Raw genomic sequence first — 19,619 nt, 5'->3', positions numbered from 1 at the left:
TCTCTTATATTATAATATCTAATATATCTAATATCTAATCATTTAGTTGTCTAAATGATTTTGACGACTACATTAATACAATGTCCACAACCTCATAGAGCAATGCCCTTCCTTATTCAACCCAAAAGAGGTAAAAACGATCAACAACCTCAAAGAGGAAATACATAAATAACAATATCCAAGTAAAAATAGAGCATGGTGCATCATTGATGTAGGTTCCAGCATCACTTGCAGTTAATATCTCGAACAACTCTCTCGGCAAAACCGACAGTGATGGTGCAATCCATGTTTGTGGATTTCTTCTTCTTGAACATAAACGTCAGCGTCACCTTTCCACTCAATTTGGATTGAGCGTTCAACTTCAACACCCCAGAGTTGAGATCATTTTCGAGTTGTGAGTTGCTGGTCAAATTATTTGATGAGAGGTCCACGGCAACATTTAGCTTCTTGGTTGATAGCCATCCTGATTTGCTATCAGGAACCATGGCTTCCCCAATTGGTGTGCCATCATAGAAGAAGGATATTGTGCTGTTTTGGAACTTGTAAGTTCCAAAATTGTTGTTTTTCACACCAACCTCAGCATTCATCCTAAAATTAAACGAAGCATTTGTAGCCGTGCCCACATTGAAGGTCTCGAAAGTTGCTGACCGTACTCGAAATTTAGGGGTTTTTATCTTCATCACGGTTAGAGAAAACAATACTATGATGCCAGTTTGGAACACAACGAAGGCAGCAAAATATGCAAGGTACCTGATACGCTTCTTGCGACGAATTTCGTCTGACTCTCTTGAAGCTGACTCTTCGTCGCGCTTGAAATTAGAAACTGCATCATGGTTATAATTTTGAGACAATGGATGAACTTGTTGATCATTCCTTCTGTCAGCCATTTCAACAATCTTAGAAGAAAGAACGGAGCCGAAATGTCAGGTTTATTTTTCTTCTGCTCGAGTTGCTTAAGATGTTGGTTTTGTTGTGAGGATCTAAGTTTAACCCTCTGGTATATATATGAATAGACCAACATCTAAGCTAACATTTAATACTAGGAAAAATAGTTGGAATGGGTCGTAAAGTTCCAACTATGTTGGAATGGGTCATAAGACTGCAACTCCATGGAACTAAAGTCCTCAGGTGCGACCTTATTTCCATTTTTGGTACACTAGGTTAAACTAGGGATTAGGTGCCCGTGGAGTTGTGTTGTATGTGTGATTCGATCCGGTTTTATATATCTTTAATTTTTGGTGTACAGCCACGTTATAATGTTTTATTAATTATATGTGAATTATTTCATTTATACATATCACTTTTTTTTATACATACAATAATGCAATGTGACTATCTACGAATAATGTAATAAGTATAATAACCGCTTCAAATCACACGAAATAACATCTGCACTGACACCCTTTCTCTAAAACTACTAGACTGGTTTCCCTCTATTCCTTACATGCATTTAATCTGTTCTCAAAAAGATGCTTGTATAACCACAGGGTGTTACACTTTCTTTGATTTTCAATGTTTTTGAGTCACTTTTGTGTGAGTACCTAAATCTAAAGCTACTACTGATCTTCCGATAGGTATCCCTCCATTCCAAAAACTTCGTCGTGCTTTGGAAGTTGGACTTTTTATACACAGTACTAAGCTTCAGCTTTGTTTTCGGATCTTGCCACTCTTAAAATCACTTTTAGAAACAAGAATCTGTGGTCATTAGTGGCCAAGGAGACAAAAATAACATGTGCAGCCAAACCTATCTCCAAGAAGTCCAATCTGACAACGAGAGTGATATTCACACATCACTTCAGACCTTGTGTGTAATTGTGTATCTCACGGATGTCCCGAAACTTTATTGATAGCAAATGAAAATCAAGAGACCCACTAATAAATGTAAAGAATGAGGGAATCTTGAAGGGTAAAAACTGAAACAAGAGAAATTTTGTTGGGAAAATGGTCAATTTAGTCCCTATACTTTTTTTATTGTCAATTTAATCCTTACATAATTTTTTTGGTCAATTTAATCCCTATATTTATTATCGGTTCCAATTGAGGAACTCCGCGGCGGCGCCACCTTATAATTTCGATCAAACGTCTAATTGAGCACTTAAGCAGGGGTATTTTGGGTACTTCACTGCCGGGCTCCTTCTCAGAAGTAAAAAACAAAACCAAAAGTTACCAAAATGGTTCAATCTGAATAACAATAGTAGTAATGCGAAAATGGTAACAAAAATAAAATAATCGCAAACAATAAAAGTCATCAATGGTCGCTAGCTAAATCTAATACAAGAAAGCCAAGGCAATCGACAAGAAAGTGAATGGCAACGCTGCTACTGCAAAAGATGGAGCAGAGTTTGGTGGAGGAGGAGCTGAGACACCAGCTGGAGAACCAGACGGAGATGGAGTGGTAGAGCCCGAAGGTGACGTGCTAGGAGAGCTAGAGGGTGGTGGGGTGGAAGAGCTGGAAGGTGGAGTTGCGCCGGTCGACGAAGGAACAGGAGCGCCGGTCGACAGTGAAAATGTCTCAATTCCGATGAGCATCCCTCCCTACTTCTGCAGTAGTTTAAGAATCCCCTCAATTCTCATTGACTGAGTAATATACTCAAGAAATTTCGTACTTCGAATTAAGTGATGTGAAATGTGGGCTCTGCTACCGTTGTGGACATTTATGACCTGTTGTCTCCTTTAGAAATAATTCTCTTTTTTCTTTTTTTCGTTAAATAGTCTTCTGCTTTCTTAATATTTATGGAATGTGAACATTGCATGTTCTAGTGGGCTCAATGCCGAAATCATTTGATACCAATCATCTTAAAGTTGTTGTTTCCTTCCACTGGTCATCCAGTTTTTGTTTGCTATGTAGCAAAGCACAAAAAATTTCTTATTGCCCATAGCCTCAGAGGCAGGGCCGGATGGAGGCCTGGTGGGGGCCGGAGTTGGTGATGGAGTGGCAGCAGTTCCGGTGACGTTGATGGCTAGCTTTTGGCCGAGTGAGCAGTGTCGAAGGAAGGTGCATATGTAGAAATGTTGACCTGGGTTGGTCAGGGTAATTCTGGTTGGACGGGTGTTCATTGTGGTTCCGGTGGCAGAGGTGTTGCCGGAATCATAGGCTGACTTTGATGTCCAGTTGTAAAGTTGAACACTGCATTATTAATGCAATATTGCGAAATAGATACATGTCAGTAACCAACAGAAAATTTCTTGCAAGATTTCAGTCGATTTCAGTCGGTTTTTGCAAGAAAAGGTTGAGGTTTCAGGTTTGGGTTTTTTTCAGTGGTGGTGTGCCGGTAACTTTTGGTTTTGTTTTTTACTTTTGAGAAGGAGCCCCAGCAGTGAAGTACCCAAAATACCCCTACTTAAGTACTCAATTAGACGTTTGATCGAAATTATAAGGTGGCGCCGCCGCGGAGTTCCTCAATTGGAACCGATAATAAGTATAGGGATTAAATTGGTCAAAAAAATTATGTAAGGACTAAATTGACAGTAAAAAAAAGTATAGGGACTAAATTGGTCATTTTCCCAATTTTGTTTTCCATTTTGGGTATGTGAATTATATCTTGGGATAGATTAAGAAAGAAAATATGGTACTTTCAATGAGATGGAGAGAATATTTGATTGGTCCAAGCTTTAAAATTCAAGTAATTGACATTTTGTTCATAAAGCTATGCATTTTCCAAAAGGTATTTGAATTTGATACACAGTTCTTGACTCTTACAAGTTTACAAACTCAAAACAATTGAACCCCTGGCCATTTTCAAATGTGACTAGCTAGATTCCTAGGTTATTTTATCTGGTGACCAGGCTATCCTTCTATAAAATGATTTTTTTCACTTAAGTTTGACTATTGGACTTGATATTCAATTCTGCAACGGCCACCTTACTTTGAAAATGCCCCACATCTCAAGTCAAAGATTCATCAAAGTGTACACATCACCTGATGCTATCATTGCCCGGAAGCCTATTACTGGACTCAGTTTAGTGGGAGTGTACCATAAATGCATAAGTGAGACTAGGCAAAAGTGTATATAACTTAGGCGGCGTTCTGTTTGCACCTTGAAATTGGATTCAAATTTTCATCTTGAGCTTGAAATGGAGTCAGTCATTTCAATATATCTATTTGATTCAGTATCAAGAATGTATATCATTATTATAGTTGATGTTTGGTTGGTTGAATCTTACGAAATGGGATATAAGAAATTTTTACTAATTAAATGTATTAGTAAATTTAGTATAACTAATTAATAATTTTTATTAGTAAAAATGTATAATTGATAATATCAATTATATTATATACTAATATACATTATATAATACATATAACTAAAATACCATTATTATAAGTTTGTAACTAATTAAATTTAATATTATTCATATATAATTATAATTATATAATATATACATATATTAATTATACTAATATATTAAATATTAAATATTATATTTATTATATTATTATATTTATAATAATTATAATTATAATTATATAATATATTATTATTATATACACATATAAATTATAATTATATGCACATATAATATACATTTATAAATAATATTAATATATTAATATATAATAATAATAAATTTATAATACATATTATATAAATATAATTATACTTATGAAATAATTATAATATATATTTATATAATATATTGTATATGTGTATGTAATAATTATATATATAAATATAATTATATTTATTATTACAAATATATTATAATAATTATAAATATTATATAATTATACTAATAGTATAATAAAATATATAATTATAATTATAATATATATATTCTATATATAATTATATATATGTCTATAATTATATATTAATTTTTTTAAGGAGTGGCGGGACGGGCCCCGTTTCTAAACAGGAATCAGATTTGGGTTTTGTCCAAAACCCTCTAGGTTATTGGGGAATTGGGGAACTCCAAATTTTTAGATATGATTCCAAAATCCCAATTCCGATAGTAGTAATCCAAATAACAATTATGAGGTTTATTTCAATTCTTCATTCCGAAACCCTCTTACCAAACACCACCTTATATGTTGTTTAACACCAATATTGCATATTTTCTCAATTGATATGAAAAAGGGTGACCATTTAAAAAAAAATGTGGACTCCACGTTTGGATCCAAAAAAAAAAAAAAAATGTTAATCATCTAGCAAGGAATTGAGCTTCACCCGTATAATTGTGAGATAATCTATCTGGATGACATATTTCCTGTCCTACTATTTAGCACGCAGAAATCTTGATAGAGAAGGTAATGTTAAGTAATGCGGAAAATCTAACTTCTCCTCCATCTCTCTAACTTTCTTCTATCCTTTAGAACAAAACAGTGTCCCCTCCCTCCCATTAATAGCTTTCTTTTTTTTTTTGTTGTAGTATGTAATAAAGTCCCCTAAGATATATCATGAAAGTATTCTTTCCTTCTCAAGTTTCCTAATAGGAGTTTTATAGTTAGAGTTTTGTCTCACTAAAGTTTCTAGTGACACTATTCTTGTAGTATATATTTCCTTATTAAATCTCAATTTTTTCATATTTAGTTGTCAAATATGGAATTTTTGAGATCTATTTTGCTAGACTTTATCAAAATATTGAATTTGAAACAGTTAAACAGCAGACATGGCAGTGGAAGAAATGCACAAATGTTCTGTAGGTTGAAGGCGATTGATGTCAATTTCTTGAATATATTGGGGTTTCAAATATAATTTTTGTTTATTTCTCAGATATGATATATCTGTAGATTTTTAGATTTGTTGTTTTTTGTGGTATGTTTGATGTATCATCTGCCATTACTACAAATTTTACAATAAAATTATGATTTTTAATAAAAAACAAATGTTACGAAAAAGCGAGTAATTAACCATCTCTTTACACAATACATACGTGTAGATTTTTGGAACTATTTAACTACACTACTATTTTCAACAAGAGTCCAATAGGTTGGCTTTTCAGCACTACTCTAGAACGCCTCCAAAAAGTATTGAAGTATGTTCTAATTAATCTTGTCATTCCAGGATTGAATCACCTTTTTAGTGGATGATGGTTTAAAAGAATTATAAAGGGGAACCCATATAATACCTCTTTATTGTAAAGTAATTTTCCTATGGGATCAAATGCTGCTGTAAGGAATCTATCATAGAGAAAAAGATAAAACGGTTAGGTGATTACACTGCAAAAGTAAATTTTGGAGCAAATATAAGTAGGCAAAAGCCAATAAAGCTTGTTGTTCTCTGAGGCTCTCTCTGCTTGTAATCACTCTTTGCTATCCAAATTTTTCTCTTACATTGTGCTTTGATATTTAGTGATTAATTGGTACTGTGAAAGACAGCAATATGTTAGTTGTTTATTGATCCCCCAAAAAAAAAATTGTTGTTTGGCCTTTGCATGCTTTTATTGGGGGTAACTTCAAAGTTTTCATCAGTTTCTGAAAATGGAGACTTGTATAAGTCTGATTGGGTTACATCACATTGGGGTAAACATAATAGCTTCTTTAGTTGATTTCCACGGGATTTGATTGGCCTGCGCATGAGAGTTTTAATCACCAAGGAGCATGAATGAAGCCTTGAACTAAAACCATTTCTTTGGAATTTTAATGACTAGGCGACTTTGGCATGGCACACTTGTTTGAATGGGTTAATTTTATTTTCGCCCTCTAAAGTAGCCAAAAAATTTTAGGTGAGCCCCAAAATTTTTGAAAAAGTTTCAATTTTACTATTTAAATAAATTTGGTTTAGTTTATAGCCCTTGAATTCTAGGTATAGTTATTATCATTTCCCGTCTACACCATGAAGAGCTTTGGCAATACTAACTAGAATAGGATTCACGTAATTTCATCTACGTTTTTGCACATTAATTGACTTCTTGTCATTGTTTTATCCTATGGCTTTTATGGCTTCAAAACCTACCTTGTGTACCCCTTGGCTCTCTCCCTCTACTTTAGGCCTGTTTCATTGCCTGTTTTGGTGAAAAAAAAAAACTTCTTGAAACACATGTCTACGTTAATCACATTAAAACACATATAAATACCCACAAGAAAACATAAGTGCCACCCAAAAATACCCGACAAACCCTAAAATCATGTCAAGAAACGCTAAAAAAACACTCAAAAATACCCAAAAAAATTCCAATTCGTATATTATCACCCATTCCGGACCCACCACCCACTCGATCCCTAGACCCATAGTGGGAAAAGGTGTTATGATCCATTGGTTCTTATAGATGGATATAATACTTTATTTGTACGAAACAAAAGAAAAAATTACCAACTTATTGGTAAGGACGACACGATTAAGTTTTGTCTTTGAATTGGTGTAATTTTTAAACATTAGGTATCAATAATAGTGAATTATACTTTTTTTTACATAATTGTGAATTTTATTTGTGTATACTAACTCAATTGAAAATATACTAACGCACGAATTATATCAACTGGATAGAATTGGGCAAAACTCAATACTTGCCCTGTAATCCATTAGTGGATGGTTAATTAAAATAACAAATATGAACTTTCAATGAGCTAATTCTGTTAAACAGTTGTATAAGAAGCAGTTAATCTCTTGCGAGTTTGCACAATCCTCACATTTTCGATATATAAAAAAAAAAAAAAAAGAATGGTACAATGAGCAACTTGTGAAATTTGAAACTAATTTTGAGCAAGTTTGATTGGGGAAAGAATTTTGTAATTAAGTTAGGAATTTGCCAAGGTACTCATGCAAAACAATTATAGAAATCAACAACCTTAGGCAGATGATATTAAGAATTGGGAGTTAATAGTAAGCATGTATAACAATTATCCTGGACAGGTGGATGGATGTGATGGGGTGTGTTTTTTTGTAGATTCATGACTTCTACAATCACCAGTATAAACTGTAACCTACAATATAAAAACTAATAGAAGTGGCATAGGCGTTATGATATAAACACAACATATTTTGTTCCATAACTAATCACATCTATCTAATTTCAAACCAAACTCATTCCTACTCACAAATTGCACCTACAATCCAAACTATGATTAAAGCCAAAATAGGACAAATATTTGTCTAAAAAGGTAAGATGAGTTTGGTGGTCTTCTTTTTTTTTTTTTTTTTGGCAAAATTTCATATAAGGTCGAAATCCCAAATCTAAACTTTTATAACCAAAATCAAATGAAAAGGGTAAAAAGCTAGACTCCGGTATAATAGTTGACATATTAAAAAGAAATGAACAATACCACTCCCTTATATTATAATATCTAATATAAGGAAAACTAAAGTTGTCCAAATGATTTTGATGACTACATTAATATACAATGTCCACAACCTCATAGAGCAATGCCCTTCCTTATTCAACCCCAAAAAGGAAAAAATGATCAACAACCTCGGAGAGGAAATACATAAATAACAATATCCAAGTAAAAATTGAGCATGGTGCATCATTGATGTAGGTTACAGCGTCACATGCAGTTAATATCTCGAACAACTCTATCAGCAAAACCGACAGTGATGGTGCAATCCATGTTTGTGGATTTCTTCTTCTTGAACATAAACGTTAGCGTCACCTTTCCACTCAATTTGGATTGAGCATTCAACTTCAGCACCCCAGAGTTGAGATCATTTTCGAGTTGTGAGTTGCTGGTCAAATTATTTGATGAGAGGTCCACGGCAACATTTAGCTTCTTGGTTGATAGCCATCCTGATTTGCTATCAGGAACCATGGCTTCCCCAATTGGTGTGCCATCATAGAAGAAGAATATTGTGCTGTTTTGGAACTTGTAAGTTCCAAAATTGTTGTTTTTCACGCCAACCTCAGCATTCATCCTAAAATTAAACGAAGCATTTGTAGCCGTGCCCACATTGAAGGTTTCGAAAGTTGCGGATTGTACTCGAAATTTTGGAGTTTTTATCTTCATCACGGTTAGAGAAAACAATACTATGATGCCAGTTTGGAACACAACGAAGGCAGCAAAATATGCAAGGTACCTGATACGCTTCTTGCGACGAATTTCGTCTGACTCTCTTGAAGCTGACTCTTCGTCGCGCTTGAAATTAGAAACTGCATCATGGTTATAATTTTGAGACAATGGATGAACTTGTTGATCATTCCTTCTGTCAGCCATTTCAACAATCTTAGAAGAAAGAACGGAGCCGAAATGTCAGGTTTATTTTTCTTCTGCTCGAGTTGCTTAAGATGTTGGTTTTGTTGTGAGGATCTAAGTTTAACCCTCTGGTATATATATGACTAGACCAACATCTAAGCTAACATTTAATACTAGGAAAAATAGTTGGAATGGGTCGTAAAGTTCCAACTATGTTGGAATGGGTCATAAGACTGCAACTCCATGGAACTAAAGTCCTCAGGTGCGACCTTATTTCCATTTTTGGTACACTAGGTTAAACTAGGGATTAGGTGCCCGTGGAGTTGTGTTGTATGTGTGATTCGATCCGATTTTATATATCTTTAATTTTTGGTGTACAACCACGTTATAATGTTTTATTAATTATATGTGAATTATTTCATTTATACATATCACTTTTTTTTATACATACAATAATGCAATGTAACTATCTACGAATAATGTAATAAGTATAATAACCGCTTCAAATCACACGAAATAACATCTGCACTGACACCCTTTCTCTAAAACTACTAGACTGGTTTCCCTCTATTCCTTACATGCATTTAATCTGTTCTCAAAAAGATGCATGTATAACCACAGGGTGTTACACTTTCTTTGATTTTCAATGTTTTTGAGTCACTTTTGTGTGAGTACCTAAATCTAAAGCTACTACTGATCTTCCGATAGGTATCCCTCCATTCCAAAAACTTCGTCGTGCTTTGGAAGTTGGACTTTTTATACACAGTACTAAGCTTCAGCTTTGTTTTCGGATCTTGCCACTCTTAAAATCACTTTTAGAAACAAGAATCTGTGGTCATTAGTGGCCAAGGAGACAAAAATAACATGTGCAGCCAAACCTATCTCCAAGAAGTCCAATCTGACAACGAGAGTGATATTCACACATCACTTCAGACCTTGTGCATATTTGTGTATCTCACGGATGTCCCGAAACTTTATTAATAGAAAATGAAAATCAAGAGACCCACTAATAAATGTAAAGAATGAGGGAATCTTGAAGGGTAAAAACTGAAACAAGAGAAATTTTGTTTTCCATTTTGGGTATGTGAATTATATCTTGGGATAGATTAAGAAAGAAAATATGGTACTTTCAATGAGATGGAGAGAATATTTGAATGGTCCATGCTTTAAAATTCAAGTAATTGACATTTTGTTCATAAAGCTATGCATTTTCCAAAAGGTATTTGAATTTGATACACAGTTCTTGACTCTTACAAGTTTACAAACTCAAAACAATTGAACCCCTGGCCATTTTCAAATGTGACTAGATTCCTAGGTTATTTTATCTTGTGACCAGGCTATCCTTCTATAAAATGATTTTTTTCACTTAAGTTTGACTATTGGACTGGATAATCAATTCTGCAACGGCCACCTTACTTTGAAAATGCCCCACATCTCAAGTCAAAGATTCATCAAAGTGTACACATCACCTGATGCTATCATTGACCGGAAGCCTATTACTGGACTCAGTTTAGTGGGAGTGTACCATAAATGCATAAGTGAGACTAGGCAAAAGTGTTATATAACTTAGGTGGCGTTCTGTTCGCACCTTGTAATTGGATTCGAATTTTCATCTTGAGCTTGAAATGGAGTCAGTAATTTCAATATATCTATTTGATTCAGTATCAAAAATATATATCATTATTATAGTTAATGTTTGGTTGGTTGAATCTTTCGAAATGAGATATAAGAAATTTTTACTAATTAAATGTATTAGTAAATTTGGTATAACTAATTAATAATTTTTATTAGTAAAAATGTATAATTGATAATATCAATTATATTATATACTATTATACATTATATAATACATATAACTAAAATATCATTATTATAAGTTTGTAACTAATTAAATTTAATATTATTCATATAATTATAAACATATTATAATATAAATATATAATTATAATTATATAATATATACATATATTAATTATACTAATATATTAATTATTAAATATTATATTTATAATAAATATAATTATTATTATATAATATATTATTATTATTATATACACATATAAATTATAATTATATGTGATAAGTGACTAATTTACGTAATAATTGTATGACATTTTATATTATTTTTAGTCACTTTGGCTATATTATTGGCAGAAAATGGATCATTTTGGCTATAATTGGTGAAAAATTCTTTTGAGTGATTAAATGAGGTTCTTATCACTTTTTACTTGGATTTTGTGCATTTTGACAGTTTTGACACATTTTCGTATTTCGGCTATAACTTGAGCTACAGTGATCGGATTAAGATGATTCTTGAACCAATTTGAAGATAAGAGATAGATCTACAACTTTGGTGAATACATCGGAATCCAGTTTGAAGGTTTTCCAAGTCAAAAAGCCGAAGTACAGTAGCCAATTTCATTTGGTCGAAGCTGAAACAGGGCAATGAGCAGGCAAGGGTATTTCGGTCATTTCTCAGTCTACACAGATCCAAATGAGGTGATTCTTGATGCATTGGAAAGCTAATGCAAATGGCTACAAGTTTCATGTTTTGGTCAAGAGCTAAATCAGCTTGTATCATCAAGAAAAGTTCAGTTGAAGTTGATGTAAAATCGGAGCAGAGCTGAAAATTGAACAAAAGTGCACCAAAATGTCACTGTAGCAATCCGGCCAGAACTTGGCCGGATTTCTGGGCGGATTGTGGTCAGAGAAGGCTGCTCTTTACGCGGAAAACTCAATTTCACCTCCACTAAGTCACATGTAATGCTAGACATGTGAGAAACATTACCAGCTGTAAAAGGGAAGTGTAGGCCTCATTTTCTTGACTTCCTTTGTCTTGAAATAGCCAAATCTTGCAAGAGGATAGAGAGACATACGGGAGAAAGCTTGGACTGCAAAAATGTAGCTCTGCCATTCTTCTTAGTGTAGGATAGTTTAGCTAGTAGTTCATCCATTCTTGTTTATTAGCTAGGCAAAGATGAAGATGGAGGATAAAGAAGGCAAGGAGATGAACTCATGTGACAAGGGTTACATTCCTTCCAAACTCTTTATCTTTTGTACTTGATTCCAAGTTTAGTTAACATGCAAGTTCTGGATTTTTTGTTTAATATGTGTCTCTAAAATTTAAGCCTTGAGTTTGGTTGAACTTTCTGTGATTGTTAGTGTTTATTATTTGGTTATTTGATTACTATGATTTGAGCAAGTTATTTAGCACTTTGACTCTTTAAATCATGATTAATCTGGTACCATTAATTGTGATTATCTAAGATGTTGTTTCTGCAATAAAAATTGAGATTTAACACTGATTCAAGAAGTGCTAAACATAGGGAGTACACTCACGAAAGTAGAAGTGCACCTATGTGGTTTTAAGTGATTCATTTCATGTAATTTCACTGAAGAAATGAACTTGTAGCTAATTTTATAACCATGAGAATAGGTATGGATTAGTTATAAGTATAGTTGATTCACTACGAAAGTAGATTTCATATGCATAAGGAAATTACACCATAACTAGCCTAGATAGTAGTACTTAATGATCCAAATATAGCACTTGCATGAGTAGTTAGTGATACCATAACCTAAGAAACTTTCATTTGTTATTTTCTTGCATAAATTCAGTAGGTTTTACTTGTTATAATTCACTGATAGTCTAAATAATAGAGAAGCTTTAGCAATACCGGTAATTGTTCACTCTTCCCTGTGGGATCGACCCAATACATACCCTAAACTACTAGTTGACCTATATACTTGCAATGAACGGGTGTAATTCGGTTTTTTTTAACTTGTACATATATTAAAATCCCGTCAATATGCACATATAATATATATTTATAAATAATATAAATACATTATTATATAATATTAATAAATTTATAATATATATTATATAAATATAATTATATTTATGAAATAATTATAATATATATTTATATAATATATTGTATATTGTATATGTGTATATAATAATTATATATATAAATATAATTATATTTATTATTACAAATATATTATAATAATTATAAATATATTATATAATTATACTAATAGTATAATAAAATATATAATTATAATTATAATATATATATTCTATATATAATTATATATATGTCTATAATTATATATTAATTTTTTTAACGAGTAGCGGGACAGGCCTTGTTTCTAAACGGGAATCAGATTTGGGTTTTGTCCAAAACCCTCTAGGTTATTGGGGAATTGGGGAACTCCAAATTTTTAGATATGATTCCAAAATCCCAATTCCGATAGTAGTAATCCAAACAACAATTATGAGATTTATTTCAATTCTTCATTCCGAAACCCTCTTACCAAACACCACCTTATATGTTGTTTAACACCAATATTGCATATTTTCTCAATTGATATGAAAAAGGGTGACCATTTTTAAAAAAAAAATGTGGACTCCATGGTTGGATCCCAAAAAAAAAAATGTTAATCATCTAGCAAGGAATTGAGCTTCACCCGTATAATTGTGAGATAATCTATCTGGATGACATATTTCCTGTCCTACTATTTAGCACGCAGAAATCTTGATAGAGAAGGTAATGTTAAGTAATGCGGAAAATCTAACTTCTCCTCCATCTCTCTAACTTTCTTCTATCCTTTAGAACAAAACAGTGTCCCCTCCCTCCCATTAATAGCTTTCTTTTTTTTTTTTTTGTAGTATGTAATAAAGTCCCCTAAGATATATCATGAAAGTATTCTTTCCTTCTCAAGTTTCCTAATAGGAGTTTTATAGTTAGAGTTTTGTCTCACTAAAGTTTCTAGTGACACTATTCTTGTAGTATATATTTCCTTATTAAATCTCAATTTTTTCATATTTAGTTGTCAAATATGGAATTTTTGAGATCTATTTTGCTAGACTTTATCAAAATATTGAATTTGAAACAGTTAAACAGCAGACATGGCAGTGGAAGAAATGCACAAATGTTCTATAGGTTGAAGGCGATTGATGTCAATTTCTTGAATATATTGGGGTTTCAAATATAATTTTTGTTTATTTCTCAGATATGATATATCTGTAGATTTTTAGATTTGTTGTTTTTTGTGGTATGTTTGATGTATCATCTGCCATTACTACAAATTTTACAATAAAATTATGATTTTTAATAAAAAACAAATGTTACGAAAAAGCGAGTAATTAACCATCTCTTTACACAATACATACGTGTAGATTTTTGGAACTATTTAACTACACTACTATTTTCAACAAGAGTCCAATAGGTTGGCTTTTCAGCACTACTCTAGAACGCCTCCAAAAAGTATTGAAGTATGTTCTAATTAATCTTGTCATTCCAGGATTGAATCACCTTTTTAGTGGATGATGGTTTAAAAGAATTATAAAGGGGAACCCATATAATACCTCTTTATTGTAAAGTAATTTTCCTATGGGATCAAATGCTGCTGTAAGGAATCTATCATAGAGAAAAAGATAAAACGGTTAGGTGATTACACTGCAAAAGTAAATTTTGGAGCAAATATAAGTGGGAATGATCCATAGATCCAATGCCTTAAGGTTTTGGGTTGGATGTGGTGTCAAACCCATGGTTGTGGTTCCCATTCTAACTCATGGTTAAATTCTCCCCGAGTTAGGCTCTCTCAGAGCCCAACAGGAGCATGAAGCCTTGAACTAAAAGCATTTCTTTGGAATTTTAATGACTAGGCGACTTTGGCATGGCACACTTGTTTGAATGGGTTAATTTTATTTTCGCCCTCTAAAGTAGCCCAAAATTTTTAGATGAGCCCCAAAATTTTTGAAAAAGTTTCAATTTTACTATTTAAATAAATTTGGTTTAGTTTATAGCCCTTGAATTCTAGGTATAGTTATTATCATTTCCCGTCTACACCATGAAGAGCTTTGGCAATACTAACTAGAATAGGATTCACGTAATTTCATCTACGTTTTTGCACATTAATTGACTTCTTGTCATTGTTTTATCCTATGGCTTTTATGGCTTCAAAACCTACCTTGTGTACCCCTTGGCTCTCTCCCTCTACTTTAGGCCTGTTTCATTGCCTGTTTTGGTGAAAAAAAAAACTTCTTGAAATACATGTCTACGTTAATCACATTAAAACACATATAAATACCCACAAGAAAACATAAGTGCCACCCAAAAATACCCGACAAACCCTAAAATCATGTCAAGAAACGCTAAAAAAACACTCAAAAATACCCAAAAAAATTCCAATTCGTATATTATCACCCATTCCGGACCCACCACCCACTCGATCCCTAGACCCATAGTGGGAAAAGGTGTTATGATCCATTGGTTCTTATAGATGGATATAATACTTTACTTGTACGAAATAAAAGAAAAAATTACCAACTTATTGGTAAGGATGACATGATTAAGTTTTATCTTTGAATTGGTGTAATTTTTAAACATTAGGTATCAATAATAGTGAATTATACTTTTTTTTACATAATTGTGAATTTTATTTGTGTATACTCACTCAATTGAAAATATACTAACGCACGAATTATATCAACCGGATAGAATTGGGCAAAACTCAATACTTGCCCTGTAATCCATTAGTGGATGGTTAATTAAAATAACAAATATGAACTTTCAATGAGCTAATTCTGTTAAACAGTTGTATAAGAAGCAGTTAATCTCTTGCGAGTTTGCACAATCCTCACATTTTCGATATAAAAAAAAAAAAAAAAGAATGGTACAATGAGCAACTTGTGAAATTTGAAACTAATTTTGATCAAGTTTGATTGGGGAAAGAATTTTGCAATTAAGTTAGGAATTTGCCAAGGTACTCATGCAAAACAATTATAGAAATCAACAACCTTAGGCAGATGATACTAAGAATTGGGAGTTAATAGTAAGCATGTATAACAATTATCCTGGACAGGTGGATGGATGTGATGGGGTGTGTTTTTTTGTAGATTCATGACTTCTACAATCACCAGTATAAACTGTAACCTACAATATAAAAACTAATAGAAGTGGCATAGGCGTTATGATATAAACACAACATATTTTGTTCCATAACTAATCACATCTATCTAATTTCAAACCAAACTCATTCCTACTCACAAATTGCACCTACAATCCAAACTATGATTAAAGCCAAAATAGGACAAATATTTGTCTAAAAAGGTAAGATGAGTTTGGTGGTCTTCTTTTTTTCTTTTTTTTTGGCAAAATTTCATATAAGGTCGAAATCCCAAATCTAAACTTTTATAACCAAAATCAAATGAAAAGGGTAAAAAGCTAGACTCCGGTATAATAGTTGACATATTAAAAAGAAATGAACAATACCACTCCCTTATATTATAATATCTAATATAAGGAAAACTAAAGTTGTCCAAATGATTTTGATGACTACATTAATATACAATGTCCACAACCTCATAGAGCAATGCCCTTCCTTATTCAACCCCAAAAAGGAAAAAATGATCAACAACCTCGGAGAGGAAATACATAAATAACAATATCCAAGTAAAAATTGAGCATGGTGCATCATTGATGTAGGTTACAGCGTCACATGCAGTTAATATCTCGAACAACTCTATCAGCAAAACCGACAGTGATGGTGCAATCCATGTTTGTGGATTTCTTCTTCTTGAACATAAACGTTAGCGTCACCTTTCCACTCAATTTGGATTGAGCATTCAACTTCAGCACCCCAGAGTTGAGATCATTTTCGAGTTGTGAGTTGCTGGTCAAATTATTTGATGAGAGGTCCACGGCAACATTTAGCTTCTTGGTTGATAGCCATCCTGATTTGCTATCAGGAACCATGGCTTCCCCAATTGGTGTGCCATCATAGAAGAAGGATATTGTGCTGTTTTGGAACTTGTAAGTTCCAAAATTGTTGTTTTTCACGCCAACCTCAGCATTCATCCTAAAATTAAACGAAGCATTTGTAGCCGTGCCCACATTGAAGGTCTCGAAAGTTGCTGATTGTACTCGAAATTTTGGAGTTTTTATCTTCATCACGGTTAGAGAAAACAATACTATGATGCTAGTTTGGAACACAACGAAGGCAGCAAAATATGCAAGGTACCTGATACGCTTCTTGCGACGAATTTCGTCTGACTCTCTTGAAGCTGACTCTTCGTCGCGCTTGAAATTAGAAACTGCATCACGGTTATAATTTTGAGACAATGGATGAACTTGTTGATCATTCCTTCTGTCAGCCATTTCAACAATCTTAGAAGAAAGAACGAAGCCGAAATGTCAGGTTTATTTTTCTTCTGCTCGAGTTGCTTAAGATGTTGGTTTTGTTGTGAGGATCTAAGTTTAACCCTCTGGTATATAAATACGCATAAACCAACATCTAGGCTAACATTTAATACTAGGAAACTTAGTTGGAATGGGTCGTAAAGTTCCCACTTGGAATGAGTCGTAAGGTTCCGACTACATGCAAAATGAAATCCTCAAGTGCGATCTTATTTTCCATTTTTAGTACACTAGGTAAAACTGGGGACTTGGTGCCAGACTGCCCAGACGGGATCCTCTGTCCAATTTTCTGTGTCCAATTTTCTGTCCAACACAAAACTACGTAGTTCCACTTATTCTTGTGGCTGACGTGGCACATAAAAATAAATGCTTGTTTGGCTCAAGCACCAAGCAACATGAGCTGTCAAATTGTAACCATTCACTGTGAATTCCTCCAAAGCAAACCACTAGCCTAACGGAAAGACATAGCAAAATTTGAGACATACAGAGAGACAATCAAATCCTTGGAAGTACAAAGCAAAATTTGCAGCTGGGCCTAACGGAAAGAATAATCTAAAAAATTGGTGAAGGAAAACAAATTGTCCTTCTCGCTTTCTTTGAAGGAAAACAAATTGTGTTTTAATATTTTCAGATGGAAAAAGTGTTTCTTGTACCTTTTGCAATCTATTTTTTATTCTGGGAAATTGATTCCTCTTTTTGTTTTTTAAGTAGAATTATGTCTTCATTGATACAGTGTTCATTTAATTTATAATCATCTCTTGGGGAAATATGGTTAAAAACTGACATATTTCATTGGCTTGGTTGACAAAGTTGCTAATTGAATGAAAAACCATGTGATGGATAAAAATTGAAAACCTTTAAACATCATGGAAACCTCTGCTATTTTAAGATGTAATAGCTGTTTTCTTTTCTTACCACCCCCCTTTCCCAGAGAAAAAAAACACCACCCCACCCACATGCACACATTTTATAAGGCATACGGATTGCGGTGGTAAACAAATATATGTGCTGCAATTTGGTTCACGATGATTGTTGTTTCAGATGTCAATGCCTAGAAGATTATATGCTTAGCCACTTTATTTTTTTATTTTTGGTTTTATGGAATTATATATTTCCTTTTCACATACAGTGATTTTTGTGATCACTGCTAAACCGGGGAAAGTAGAAGGTGCTGTGATTTGATTGCGTTGTCTTTGAATTGTTTATCCTGTTTGAGCATTTTTTATGATGTTGCAGAGAGAGTCTATCATCGACATCTTCTATGAGAAGCACTTGGGTCATTTGATTGATGTCATAACATCCTCATGCCCACCTAATAGCGTTGCTCAAGCTGTCAGTAAATCTGGGAGATCAGATGAAGAAAGTGGAAATCAAATTAGTGTCAAGCCAGAAATATTATTAGACATTTGTGATCTGCTATGCTTTTGCGTTTTGCACCACCCGTATAGAATAAAGTAAATTCTTGTAACCTTTTCCCATAACTATCAAAAATAGATAACATTTGTGACGTGCTTGTTGTTCCTATAACCAAAATGAATAATGATAAATACAGTATTGCATTAGATAAATGTTAGTAAATATGGCCATAAACGATGATTGTTGTTTCAGATGTCAATGCCTTGGGAATTGTTATGGTAGTAATAGGGTTTTGGGAATTGTTATAAAGATATGTAAATAAAGGAAATCCAAAAAAGAAGAGAGATCCAAAAGTATAATGGAGCCAAACAGGCATTTATTTTTATGTGCCACGTCAGCCACAAGAATAAGTGGAACTACGTAGTTTTGTGTTGGACAGGAAATTGGACACAGAAAATTGGACAGAGGATCCCGTCTGCAGACTGCCAGTGTAGTATTGTGTGCGATTGTATACGGTTATTATACATATTCAAATTTTTGGTATACAAATACATTATAATGTTATAGTAAATACATGTGAAGTAATTTATTTATGTATATCACTTTTCTATCAATATAATAATGTAACATGAATGTACATCAAATAATGTAATAATTACAATAATTGAATCGAATCATACAAAATCACAACCGCACCGGCACCCATTTTGTAAAACTAGACTTGCTCCCCTCTATTCCTTTACATGTATTTATTTAATCTGCTCTTATAAATATGTATGTATAACCACTGAGTGTGCACTTTCTTTAATTTTTCGTGTTTTTCAGGTCATTTTTGGGTGAATACCTAAGCCTCAAGCTTCTACAAAATCTTCCAATAGATATTTGATTGTTCTTGCTTTAAAATTCAAGAAATTGGCATCTTGTTCATAAAGCTACGCATTTTCCAATAGGTATTTGATACAGTACTTGCCTTGATTATTTTTTCT

The 19,619-nt window shown here is 33.1% G+C and overlaps 3 protein-coding genes across 3 annotated transcripts; all 3 read right to left on the bottom strand.

Moving 5' to 3' along the window:
- Positions 1-224: 224 nt before the first annotated feature.
- On the bottom strand, positions 225-887 carry LOC140015249 (late embryogenesis abundant protein At1g64065-like). Its single transcript, XM_072067173.1, has one exon. The coding sequence runs from the start codon at positions 885-887 to the stop codon at positions 225-227; it is 663 nt and encodes a 220-aa protein (XP_071923274.1).
- A 7,538-nt stretch (positions 888-8,425) lies between these two features.
- On the bottom strand, positions 8,426-9,088 carry LOC140015248 (late embryogenesis abundant protein At1g64065-like). Its single transcript, XM_072067172.1, has one exon. The coding sequence runs from the start codon at positions 9,086-9,088 to the stop codon at positions 8,426-8,428; it is 663 nt and encodes a 220-aa protein (XP_071923273.1).
- Positions 9,089-16,575: 7,487 nt separating this feature from the next.
- On the bottom strand, positions 16,576-17,238 carry LOC140015247 (late embryogenesis abundant protein At1g64065-like). The gene has a single exon (XM_072067171.1). It carries the CDS (start codon positions 17,236-17,238, stop codon positions 16,576-16,578), a length of 663 nt encoding a protein of 220 aa, XP_071923272.1.
- Between the last annotated feature and the right edge of the window lie 2,381 nt (positions 17,239-19,619).

The sequence above is a fragment of the Coffea arabica genome, chromosome 10e (genome assembly GCF_036785885.1).
Source record: "Coffea arabica cultivar ET-39 chromosome 10e, Coffea Arabica ET-39 HiFi, whole genome shotgun sequence".
Classification (NCBI taxonomy): Eukaryota; Viridiplantae; Streptophyta; class Magnoliopsida; order Gentianales; family Rubiaceae; genus Coffea; species Coffea arabica.
Note: the sequence above shows the minus strand (reverse complement) of the source record. Positions and strands in the feature narration are given on the sequence as shown.

Excerpts from the sequence above, each read along its gene's own strand:
- LOC140015248 (XM_072067172.1), bottom strand. The coding sequence starts at position 9,088 with ATGGCTGACAGAAGGAATGATCAACAAGTTCATCCATTGTCTCAAAAT.
- LOC140015249 (XM_072067173.1), bottom strand. The coding sequence starts at position 887 with ATGGCTGACAGAAGGAATGATCAACAAGTTCATCCATTGTCTCAAAAT.
- LOC140015247 (XM_072067171.1), bottom strand. The coding sequence starts at position 17,238 with ATGGCTGACAGAAGGAATGATCAACAAGTTCATCCATTGTCTCAAAAT.